Below are 12631 nucleotides of genomic sequence, written 5' to 3'. Positions count from 1 at the left end.
AGCAGTTCAAGAAGGCAGCTCACCACCACCTTCTCAAGGGGCAATTCGCTATGGGCAATAAATGCTGGGCCTATTGCCAGCGACACCCACATCCCTTGAACGAATAAAAACATATACTCAAGCATGATAATGGTACGGGGAGAGGGCACAACAGCTCGTCCATTTGCCACTCACCTGTTGGGCAGCACCTCCCACATGACACGCTGGTGCAATTTCAAACCTGTCGTTGCTCATCCCTCTGTCAAACATGGTACGAAATTGTCCGACCAACCCATTACCAGCTGACATTCAGTCAGTGCACAGAACGTGCCAGTGTAGTAACAGCCAGCAGAATCAGTCACATGGCCCAGATAATGCTTCTCGTCAAATCGGTGACACAAGTGACTTTTTATCCCAGATTCCACATCACAGCAAACAACAAAACCTCTGAGCGAATGCCATCGCACACACTGGAAGTGAACCAGCTGCATCAGAATTTTAAAAGGATATTTCTAAATTTATACCATGCCCTGTTTTCGCCTGCAGTGTCCCCCCCCCCCCCCCCCCCCACACCATCTCCACCAAGGGCGTACTGCTGCCAAGACTCTGCCATCACTGATGGGCACCGGCCCCCTGATTGGCACTGCATTTCTTCAGCCAAGCCATTTGGTGTGAGCAGTCGGAGCCAGGCTGGTGATAGAGCTGTCAGTCTCTCTCTCTCTCCCTGACGCCTCTATCTCCCGCCTGCCCGCTGTAGGAAAGGCTGACTTGCATTCATGTAGCACCCGTCACGGCCTTGAGGATGTCTCAAAGCTCTTTACAGCCAATGAAGTGCGTTTTGCAGTGTAGTCACCGTTGTAATGTAGGAAACCCGGCAGCTAATTTGTGCATAGCAAGATCCCAGTGATGATGTCCAGATTATCTGTTTCAGTGATGTTGATTAAGGGACAGCTATTGGCCAGGAACTCTTCCCTGCTCTTCATCAAAACAGTGCCATGGGATCTTTTACATCGACCCAAGAGCAGGGCACATACGGCCTGAAAAATCTATCAAAGACCCCTCTGATTTTGCAGCACTCCTTCGGCACAGCGCTGGGAGTGACCTTCTCATTTTTTATCCTCAAGTCTCTGGGGTGGGAGTTGAACCCACAACCTCCTGACTCAGGTGACACCTGGCTCTGCCCATTGGTCCCATCTCGGCTTTGGCCCCTCAAAGATCTTCTATCGTACAGCACACAATCCCTGCCCATTGCAACCTTCTGCTGCAATACACTGTTACTGTCGACCATTCCTCAATACGCCTTTTGCTTCGCTCCATATCGTACAACTCACCACCCTCATGGCTTCTGCTCCTGTGTCAGCACGTACGTCTCAACACAACTCAGAAGTGATGGCTCGTGCTAGCTTAATTTGCTCTCTCTTTCGCCTCCCAGTGTATTCTTGCCCAAATTCCCAAATGGGGCTGGTTTGGCCTAGTGGGGCTGGTTTAGCACAGTGGGCTAAATAGCTGGCTTGTAATGCAGAACAAGGCAGCAGCGCGGGTTCAATTCCCGTACTGGCCTCCCGGAACAGGCGCCGGAATGTGGCGACGAGGGCACAGTAACTCCATTGAAGCCTACTTGTGACAATAAGTGATTATTATTATTAAATGGCTTCCAGCACAAGCACCACCAGCCAAAGCAACTCTTTCTCGCATTTCCCCCTGTATGCAAGCTCACCCACCAACTCACCATTCACAGGGCAAAGCTGAAACGGGGACACAGACATGTTGGTGGATTGGGCAGACAAGTGGCAGATGAAGTTCAATACAGAGAAATGTGAGGGGATTCATTTTGGCAGGAAGAATGTGGAGAGACAGTATAAAATAAAGAGAGAAACTCTTAAGGAGGTGCAGGAAAATTGGGACCTGGGTGATTATGAACATTGAAGGTGGCAGGGCATGTTGAGAGAGCAGTTATCCTCGATTATATTAATAGGGGCGTTGAGTACAAGAGTAAGGAGATCAAGTTCAACTTGTCTAAGACACGAAAACAGAAAATGCTGCAAAATCTCAGCAAATCTGACAGCATCTGTGGAGAGAGAACAGAGGTAACGGGCGTGATTTAATGGTCTCTTCGTGCCCGGCTTGGTGACACGATGAGGCAGTTGAATCTCACGAGAGGCCTCACGCGAGATTCGCGACACTTGAAACGTCTCACGAGATTCAACCAAACTTCGCAACACGTCACAATCTGCATCTCGCCCAGCGCGGGCGAGATCCAGATCAGTATATTTAATTGCGCCATCAGGCTCATTTAAATATTTCTACGCTGTATTCTCTGGGGGTCCACACAAACAGGCGTATCGGCACCTGGGAGGGTCTCCCCGGCCATTAGAGACCCCTGGACGGTTAGGCTCTGGGCAGGGTGGTACCTTCGCACTCCTGCTGACACCCAGGCACCTTGGCACGACCATCCACGGTGCCCGGGTGCCAGGTTCGATCGAGGTATTCAAAAGGGAATCGGATTGTTATTCGAAAAGGGAGAATGTGCAAAGTCACAGGGATAAGGCAGGAGGGTGGGACAAGGTAGAATGCTCTTTCAATGAGACAGTGTAGACTCAATGGGCCAAATGGCCTCCTTCTGCACTGTAAAGATTCAGTGATTCCGTTGGAGGGATTCTGTCCCTCACCACTTCCTGACATAGATCTCCAACAATTGGACAATGCAATTTCACAATATGACACATTACCTTGACTGGGCATTCCCCAAGGGTATTGGTGACGCAAGTTCTGGGAGTGCTTGATGGTAACCAGGACTTCCCACTTGGAAGATGGAGGATCTCGGTGGCTTGAATACATTAGATACTTACAACATTACATAGGGAGGCAGCTGATCCACCTCAACGTTGGTCTTGTACATTTTACTGGGAGCTGACTCCACAGAGGCACCAACTTGGCGAGAGTTAATAAGGTGCAGAATAAAGCATTGCGTTGGAGTGGGGGGGCGGGGGGGGGGGGTCTAGATAGGAAGAAGAATACCATTAAAATAAATTGCTTCCTGTATATCATCATCTGAAACATGACTGGTTTGTAGCATTTTCTTGGACGCTGTGGAATTTGCTGTTCTGAATAGAAAACTATAAGAGTTCCTTGGGCTAATTGTCTCACTAACTTGAAAGAGTTTTTCGAGGAGGTCACAAATATGATTGATGCAGGTAGGGCAGTGGATGTTGTCTATATGGACTTCAGTAAGGCCTTTGACAAGGTCCCTCATGGCAGACTGGTACAAAAGGTGAAGTCACACAGGATCAGAGGTGAGCTGGCAAGATGGATACAGAACTGGCTAGGTCATAGAAGGCAGAGAGTAGCAATGGAAGGGTGCTTTTCTGATTGGAGGGCTGTGACTAGTGATGTTCCGCAGGGATCAGTGCTGGGATCTTTGCTGTTCGTAGTATATATAAATGATTTGGAGGAAAATGTAATTGGTCTGATTAGTAACTTTGCGGACGACACAAAGGTTGGTGGAATTGCGGATAGCGATGAGGACTGTCAGAGGATACAGCAGGATTTAGATTGTTTGGAGACTTGGACGGAGAGATGGCAGATGGAGTTTAATCCGGACAAATGTGAGGTAATGCATTTTGGAAGGTCTAATGCAGGTAGGGAATATACAGTGAATGGTAGAACCTTCAAGAGTATTGACAGTCAGAGAGATCTAGGTGTACAGGTCCACAGGTCACTGAAAGGGGCAACACAGGTGGAGAAGGTAGTCAAGAAGGCATGCTTGCCTTCATTGGCCGGGGCATTGAGTATAAAAATTGGCAAGTCATGTTGCAGCTGTATAGAACCTTAGTTAGGCCACACTTGGAGTACAGTGTTCAATTCTGGTCGCCACACTACCAGAAGGATGTGGAGGCTTTAGAGAGGGTGCAGAAGAGATTTACCAGAATGTTGCCTGGTATGGAGGGCATTAGCTATGAGGAGCGGTTGAATAAACCCGGTTTGTTCTCACTGGAACGATGGAGGTTGAGGGGCGACCTGATAGAGGTCTACAAAATTATGAGGGGCATATACAGAGTGGACCAAGGTAGAGGGGTCAATTACTAGGGGCCATAGGTTTAAGGTGCGAGGGGCAAGGTTTAGAGTAGATGTACGAGGCAAGTTTTTTTACACAGAAGGTAGTGGGTGCCTGGAACTCGCTGCCGGAGGTGGTGGAAGCAGGGACGATAGTGACATTTAAGGAACATCTTGACAAATACATGAATAGGATGGGAATAGAGGGATACGGACCCCGGAAGTGTGGAATATTTTGGTTTAGATGGGCAGCATGGATTTTTACATAGAATTTACAGTGCAGAAGGAGGCGATTCGGCCCATCGAGTCCGCACCGGCTCTTGGAAAGAGCACCCTACCCAACGTCAACACCTCCACCCTATCCCCATAACCCAGTAACCCCACCCAACACGAAGGGCAATTTTGGACACTAAGGGCAATTTAGCATGGCCAATCCACCTAACCTGCACATCTTTGGACTGTGGGAGGAAACCGGAGCACCCGGAGGAAACCCACGCACACACGGGGAGGATGTGCAGACTCCGCACAGACAGTGACCCAAGCCGGAATCGAACCTGGGACCCTGGAGCTGTGAAGCAATTGTGCTATCCACAAGGCTACCGTGCTGCCTTGCTGACGCATGCTTGGAGGGCTGAAGGGCCTGTTCCTGTGCTGTACCTTTCTTTGTTCTTTGTTCTTTAATACAGCATGTGGTGTCCGATCGACCCACACAAACCAAGAAAATCCAAGATTCGGAATCTGCTCTATGCTGAGAAAGGACATTTCAGCTAAACTGTTTGTGTCCGTGGGCTAGAGCGAGGGGGAAAATCAGCCAAGGTTCCCAGCATTGGTCAGCATCTAGGGGCCACTCTGGCTCCTCATCATACCATTTCTGTCGTCGGACCTGAAACGGTTCCAGAATTCAGAATTGAGCCTCTGTTAATCTTACACAGGAACAGCAGGAGGCCATTCAGCCCCCCAGGCCTGTCCTGTGCCATGCAATTAGCTTATGGTTGATCTGTAGCTCAAAACCATTCACCTGCCTTTGCCTCCATATCAAAGAACAAAGATACCTAACAAAATCTGTCTACCCCAGACATGAAAGCTCTAACTGACGCCCACACACACACGGGGAGGATGTGGCACGGTGGTTAGCACTGCTGCCTCACAGCGCCAGGGACCCGGGTTCAATTCCAACCTCGGGTGACTGTCTGTGCGGAGTTTGCACTTTCTCCGTGTCTGCGTGGGTTTCCTCCGGGTGCTCCGGTTTCCTCCCACAGTCCAGATGTGCAGGTTAGGTGGATTGGCCATGATCAATTGCCCCTTAGTGACCAAGTATATGCAGGTTAGGTGGGGCTATGGGGATAGGGTGGGAGAGTGGGTCTAGGTAGGGTGCTCTTTCAGGGGGTTGGTGCAGACCCGATGGGCCGAATGGCCTCCTTCTGCCCTGTAGGGATTCTATAATCCAGAGCCCTTTGGGGAAGAGAGCATTTCAGATTTCTAGTGTCCTTAACGCTAGGCCTCTCAAATTCCTGATGGTTTTGATGCCGAAAAGCCTCACATGGTCAATTATACCTCAGATCTCTGCCAAGATAGCACTAGTTTATATGTGTGTAACAGATTTTATTCAATGTACTTTAAAATGTCTGCTCCATGCTTCAGCTCTGTCTCCCAGTGGCTATCTCCAGCTGTGTTAACCTTTCTCCAAGGCGACACCCAGTAACCAATCAAGCACAGTGAGCATCAACTGTAAACAGACTCACATAATAAAACAGAACAATTGAACCATTGAACGCCAGCGGGAGGTCTGATACAGCGGGAGATCTGATACCGAGGCAGGCAATTCTGAAATCGCTCCATTTGGTGTTCTTCACCCTCGATTGACAGGGAAGGAGAATCAGAGATCAACTGCAACAACTCGGAGACAGGTAACTCCAAGCAAGAGTGACACAGCAGCCTGAAAGTGCATCAACTCCAGTGTGTGTGATGTGGCGAGATCTGGCACTGAGGTAGCATGCAAAAATGCCTTGACAACAACCCTTTTTGCAGTTTGATATCAGGGATCATAAACAGACACGCATACCCATCAGCGTGCCCCGGTTATGTATATATCCTGCACATACCAGTTGATACCTGTGCCACTTGCTGCCAACTAAAATGGTCTTTTCCCGCACATATTTCCTCTCTTCCCCCCACCGCCTACAACCATCCCCTCAGTATAACCCAATCTCCAACCCACTGCTGTACATGTGGCATGAGACTAATACCATCATGTAACTGGTTGGCATAAGACATCACGATTGGCAAGGGTTAAAAGTCCCAGGACTGAGGCAAAGGATGGGCCAAGTGTGTGTGATATGTAACCCCAATGTCTGAATCCCACCAGAGTCTGAATCCGTACGAATGAGTTCAGACTCAGACACGGTGGCACAGTGATTAGCACTGCTGCCTCACAGCGCCAGGGTCCCGGGTTCAATTCCAGCCTCGGGTGACTGGCTGTGTGGAGTTTGCACGTTCTCCCAGTGCCTGTATGAGTTTCCACCGGGTGCTCTGATTTCCTCCCACGGTCCAAAGATGTTAGGTGGATTGGCCGTGATCAATTGCCCGTTAGTGTTCAAAGGTTAGATGGGGTAATGGGGTTACAGGGATAGGGTGGGAGAGTGGGCCTAGAGGGTCGGTGTAGACTTGATGGGCCAAATGGCCTACTTCTGTACTGTAGGGATTCTATTCTATTTCAAAAGGATAAACGCATTGCTCCAAGCATAAGATTCAGTTTAAATTCCAGATTCAGACTGCAGTTTAACAGGGAGTTATCTTAATTTTAACTAGTTCCCCATCTGTTTATGGAGAGAGGGAGGGGAGGTGGGGGGGGGGGGAAACAACCAGTTCCAGTTTCCACAATAGGGCCAAGTGTATTGGCCGTAACGGCCGATTGGGCAGAGCGGTAGCACAGTGGCTAGCTCTGTGGCTTCACAGTGCCTGGGTCCCGGGTTCGATTCCCCGCTGGGTCACTGTCTGTGCGGAGTCTGCACGTTCTCCCCCATGTCTGCGTGGGTTTCCTCCCACAGTCCAAAGATGTGCAGGTTAGGTGGATTGGACATGCTAAATTGTCCTTCCTGTCCAAAAAGGTTAGGAGGGTTTATTGGGTTACGGGGATAGGGGGGCAAGTGAGGGCTTTAAGTGGGTCGATGCAGACGCGATGGGCCGAATGGCCTCCTTCTGCACTGTATGTTCTATATTTTATGTATGGGTGTTGGATAGGATACTGTGGATTAGCCTGTCGCGAAGAAAGGACGCTGGTAACCATGGCAACGTAACTCTGCCCGAGTCAGAGCCTTCCGGAGAGGAGGGGAAGGAAAGTGGGAGGGAAGAAAATGAGAGAAATGTTCAGCTTTGGCACAATAACTGCAAATTAATCGAATGTCGCACCGTTTGGGGCTTAATACACAGCAGCAGGCTCATTGCGCCATGGCAATAAAGAAGGACATTGGCAGCTTAAAATGCACACACTCACTCAAATGCTCAGACTGGCCATTAGCAAGAGGAATTAGAAAAAGCAATCCGTTCCTAATATTTGAAAAACACCTTTCTCAACACAACCGACAGAATATTCCATCCCATCACAGAACGAGCTTCTAGCACCAGTTTAACATTTGACCTCCAGGGTTTATAAAAAAATAAAGCCAGCAAAGGGGTTTTATTTTCGATGAAAAGTCCCTATTTTAGCACTAATGTTTATAACAATGTTTATTGCCTATTGTGCGGAAGAAAGTCTGAGGTTAGAATGGGGGAGATGCATCATAACTGTATAACATCCGAAAAGAATATGTTTGGAGGAATAGGTCGGTCAAACCAGAGCAACACATTTGGAATAAAACAAACACGTCTGTCAAGCAATAAATAAAACAGCAAAGTGCCCTTACTTTCCCTTGTGTCATTTTGAGGGGTAGATTTGCAGCGCGGGATGACAAGAGAATGTTCTCTCCACTTGGGTTCCTGTTGGTTAATTTCCAGTGAAACTGACCGGCTCGCTTGTTATTACCGCAGGAGCTCAGTGATAATACGATTTCGAGCAATATCCACGAGCATGCGAGCTGGAAGGTACCATTGCGAGAGTAGCAGTTAGTGGGGGGAGGGGGGGGGGGCTCCGACCAAACTGCACAACAGGACCTCAGCAGTATTCCTCTACCACCCCCATCCCCCAAGCTCTTTGCAGCCAATTAAGTACTTTTTGAAGTGTGGCCCACTGTTGCACTGCAGGAAACACCGCTGCCTATTTGCGCACAGTATGATCCCACAATATTATTACCGTTTTTTGTGATTTTAATTGAGGGATAAATATTGCCTGGGACACCAGCGAGAACTCCACTGCCCACCCCCCGCTCTTCTTCGAAATAGTGCCATTGGGTTGTTTACGTTGGGCGGCACGGTGGCGCAGTGGTTAGCGCTGCTGCCTCGCGGCGCCGAGGTCCCAGGTTCGATCCGGCCCTGGGTCACTGTCCGTGTGGAGTTTGCACATTCTCCCCGTGTCCGCGTGGGTTTCGCACCCACAGCCCGAAGGATACGTAGGGTAGGTGGATTGGCCACGCTAAATTTGCGCCTTAATTGGATACAAATAACTTGATACTCTTCAAAAAACAGGATCGCTTACATAAACGTACTCACTTAGGCAGGTGAAATTCAATAGATGGTTGTACGCACAGCACAGTTGTGGGGGGGGGGTGGGGTGGGGGGTGGGGTGGGGTGGGGGGGGTGGGGTGGGGTGGGGGGTGGGGGGGGTGGGGGTGGGGTGGGATGGGGTGGGGGGGTGGGGGGTGGGGTTGGGGGGGCGGTGTTGAGATGATCCCTTTGCCATGGATCTGGAGTCACATGTAGGTCAGAAGGACATTATTGAGCCAGATGAAGCTTATTATTCATAGATGGATTTTTCCGACAATGGTTTCATGGTTATCATTAGACGTTTAATTCCAGATTTTTATTGAATTCAAGCTCCACCATCTGCCATGGTGGGATTTGAACCCAGGTTCCCATATAATAATAACCTTTATTATTGTCACAAGTAGGCTGACATTAACACTGCAATGAAGTTACTATGAAAAGCCCCTAGTCGCCACATTCCGGCGCCTGTTCGGGTCGCAGAGGGAGAATTCAGAATGTCCAATTCACCTAACAAGCACGTCTTTCGGGGCTTGTGGGAGGAAACCGGAGCACCCGGAGGAAACCCACACAGACACGGGGAGAACGTGCAGACTCCGCACAGACAGTGACCCAAGCTGGGAATTGAACTGTGCTGTGAAGCCACAGTGCTAACCACCGTGCTACCATGCCACCAGAGCATTACCCTGGGTCTCTGGATTACTAGTCCGGTGACAATACCGATATGCCACTTCCTCCGGTGCGATATTCGCGGACAAAAACTTTCAGCAAGTGAGGAGGAAACTCCTTCAGAAATGATTTCAACAGCAGCGCTAACCCCTTTCTTTCAAACCCGTCAGTGCCTTCACCACAATAGTGTAGGAGGGTCAAATGAACAGGGGGTTGCCGTTCCTCCCAGATCAGCAGGGATCTCCTGGTGTGCTGCTGCCAAAGACCATGAGTAACAGAGGACCCAGCATTTCTACGGTAAATGTAACAACATTTGTAAACAGTGAGCCAGGGTTTCAGAGTCAATGTCCATGCAGGGCAGCAAGGTAGCACAGTGTTTAGCACAGTTGCTTGACAGCGCCAGGGTCCCGGGTTTGATTCCCAACTTGGGTCACGTCTGTGCAGAGTCTGCACGTTCTCCCCGTGTCTGCGTGGGTTTCCTCCGGGTGCTCCGGTTTCCTCCCACAAATCCCGAAAGACGTGCAGGTCAGGTGGATTGGCCATGCTAAATTGCCCTTAGTATCCAAAAAGGTTGGGTGGGATTACTAATTTATGGGGATAGGGTGGAGGTGTGGGCTTAAATGGGGTTCTCTTTCCAAGGGCTGGTGCAGACTTGATGGGCCGAATGGCCTCCTGCTGCACTGTAAATTCTATGATTCAATGAGCAAACCTCAGGGAATATGTCCAACCTGCAATACTGAGTGAATACATTACCTGCACCTTATTAATATTGCACAGGACAATTTGACCCACTTGTGTTCTGTTTCCTTATGTCAAAAGCTTTGAAGAATCCACAAAAGGCCTTTCTTTATATTATACGTTCAGCTTCTGCCCAGAGGTCAACCCAGTAACCGCTATCACTGAGGATAAGAACAGCATTTTCTTTGTTTAAATGTATTTTTAAAACCTTTTAGCTCTGTTACATAAAACATTCAGTATCCTAGGCTTTATCTACAGTCATGATGTGGAGATGCCAGCGTTGGACTGGGGTGAGCACAGTAAGAAGTCTTACAACACCAGGTTAAAGTCCAACAGGTTTGTTTCGATGTCACTAGCTTTCGGAGCACTGCTCCTTCCTCAGGTGAATGAAGAGGTATGTTCCAGAAACATATATATGGACAGATTCAAAGATGCCAGACAATGCTTGGAATGTGAGCATTAGCAGGTGATTAAATCTTTACAGATCCAGAGATAGGGGTAACCCCAGGTTAAAGAGGTGTGAATTGTATCAAGCCAGGACAATTGGTAGGATTTCGCAGGCCAGATGGTGGGGGGTGAATGTAATGCAACATGAATCCAAGGTCCCGGTTGAGGCCGCACTCATGTGTGCGGAACTTGGCTATAAGCTTCTGCTCGGCGATTCTGCGTTGTCGCGCGTCCTGAAGGCCGCCTTGGAGAACCCTTACCCGTAGATCAGAGGCAGCGAGTACTAAAAGCAAGGAGCTTGTGTTAAACCTTTTAGAAAACACTGATTTGGCCTCACCTGGAGAATTGTGCTCAATTCTGGGCCCCACACTTTAGGAAGGATGTGAAGGCATTAGAGAGGGTACCGAAAATATTCACGGGAATTGTTCCAGGGATGAGAAACATCTCGTTGCATGGATAGATTGGAGAAACTGCGATTGTTTTCCTGGCAAAAGAGAAGGTTAAGGGGAATTTTGATAGAGCTTTTCAAAATCATCAGGGTGCTGGACCGAGTGGAGAAACAGCTCCCATTGGTGGAAGGATAGAGGACAAGAAGGCGCAGATTTAAGGTAATTGACAAAAGAAGTAATGTCAACTTGTGGGAAAAGCAGTTCATGCAGTGAGTGGTTAAGATCTAGAATGTGCTGCCTCAGAGTGCGGTGAAGGCAGATTCAATTGAAGCTTTCGAAAGGGAATTGGATCATTATCTGAAAAGGAAAAAGAATCAGCACTTGTTGAAGTGTTGTTGGAACTATGCAAGGCATTGGTGAGGCCGCACCTGGAGTATTCTGCAAAATTGTGGTCTCCTTATTTGGGGTAAAATGTAGTGGCATTGGAGGCCATTCAGAGGAGGTTCACTAGGTTGATTCCAGAGATGAGAGGTCTGTCGTATGAAGAGAGATTGAGCAGTGGACGGAACGGTAGCACAGTGTGGGCGGCATGGTAGCACAGTGGCTAGCACTGTTGCTTCACAGCTCCAGGGACCCGGGTTCGATTCCCGGCTTGGGTCACTGTCTGTGCGGAGTCTGCACGTTCTCCCTGTGTCTGCGTGGGTTTCCTCCGGGTGCTCCGGTTTCCTCCCACAAGTCCTGAAAGACGTGCTGTTAGGTGGATTGGCCGTGCTCAATTGCCCCTTCATGCCAAAAAGGTTAGGAGGGGTTACTGAGTTGCAGGGTTAGGGTGGAGGTGCGGGCTTAGGTGGGGTGCTCTTTCTAGGGGTCGGTGCAGACTCGATGGGCCGAATGGCCTCCTTCTGTACTGTAAATTCTATGATTCTATACTCTCTAGAGTTTAGAAGAATAAGCGATCTAATTGAGGCTTATAAGATGAGGAAAGGTATTGACAAAGTAGACGTGGAGCGAATGCTTCCTCTTATGGGGCATTGAAGAATGAGAGGTTATAGCTTTAGGATAAGGGGGAGCAGGTTTAAAACTGAGATGAGGAGAAATTACTTCTCTCAAAGGGTTGTGAATCTGTGGAATTCGCTACCTGCAGTGGATGCTGGGACAGTGAGTGAATTTAAGGAGGAGATATATTTTTCATTAGTAATGAGCTGAGATGGGGCAGCACGGTGGCGCAGTGGTTAGCACTGGGACTACGGCGCTGAGGACCCGGGTTCGAATCCCGGCTCTGGGTCACTGTCCGTGTGGGGTTTGCACATTCTCCCCGTGTCTGTGGGGGTTTCACCCCCACAACCCAAAGATGTGCAGGTTAGGTGGATTGGCCGCGCTAAATTGCCCCTTCATTGGAAAAAAAAATAATTGGGGACTCGAAATTTAAAGAGGAAAAAAAGTAATGAGTTGAAGGGTTATGGAGAACGGAGTTGAGGCCAGGAAGAGGTCAGCCACGATTGTATTGAATGGCGGAGCGGGCTCGAGGGGCTGAATGGCCTAATCCTCGTTCTATGAATGGTTCCTTCAGAGGACCAGCACAGGCAGGAGGGGCCGAGTGACCTCCTTCCGTGCTGTCACCATGTTTACCAAATACTCAGGCCGCTCCAGAGGGGGCTGAAGTGCAGCGTTCAAGTGCTGTGCCGTACAACTTTTTGTTTGGACTTACTGAATGAATGCTT

General features: G+C 49.1%; 1 protein-coding gene across 5 annotated transcripts in view; it reads right to left on the bottom strand.

Moving 5' to 3' along the window:
• LOC140405359 (protein lifeguard 2-like) overlaps positions 1-8125 on the bottom strand; it is a 43671-nt gene extending 35546 nt beyond the window's left edge. For 2 of the 5 annotated variants that reach the window (XM_072493674.1, XM_072493671.1), the window contains exon 1: positions 7935-8125. In XM_072493674.1, coding sequence (XP_072349775.1) covers positions 7935-7949 — 15 coding nt within the window. In that variant the 5' untranslated portion in view covers positions 7950-8125. Of the gene's footprint in view, positions 1-174; positions 370-7934 lie in introns of those variants that run through there. The other 3 variants (XM_072493670.1, XM_072493675.1, XM_072493672.1) reach the window with 3 other exon arrangements.
• Between the last annotated feature and the right edge of the window lie 4506 nt (positions 8126-12631).

The sequence above is a fragment of the Scyliorhinus torazame genome, chromosome X, assembly GCF_047496885.1.
Source record: "Scyliorhinus torazame isolate Kashiwa2021f chromosome X, sScyTor2.1, whole genome shotgun sequence".
Lineage (NCBI taxonomy): Eukaryota > Metazoa > Chordata > Chondrichthyes > Carcharhiniformes > Scyliorhinidae > Scyliorhinus > Scyliorhinus torazame.
The sequence above is the reverse complement of the archived record's forward strand: the minus strand, read 5'-3'. Positions and strand labels throughout refer to the sequence as shown.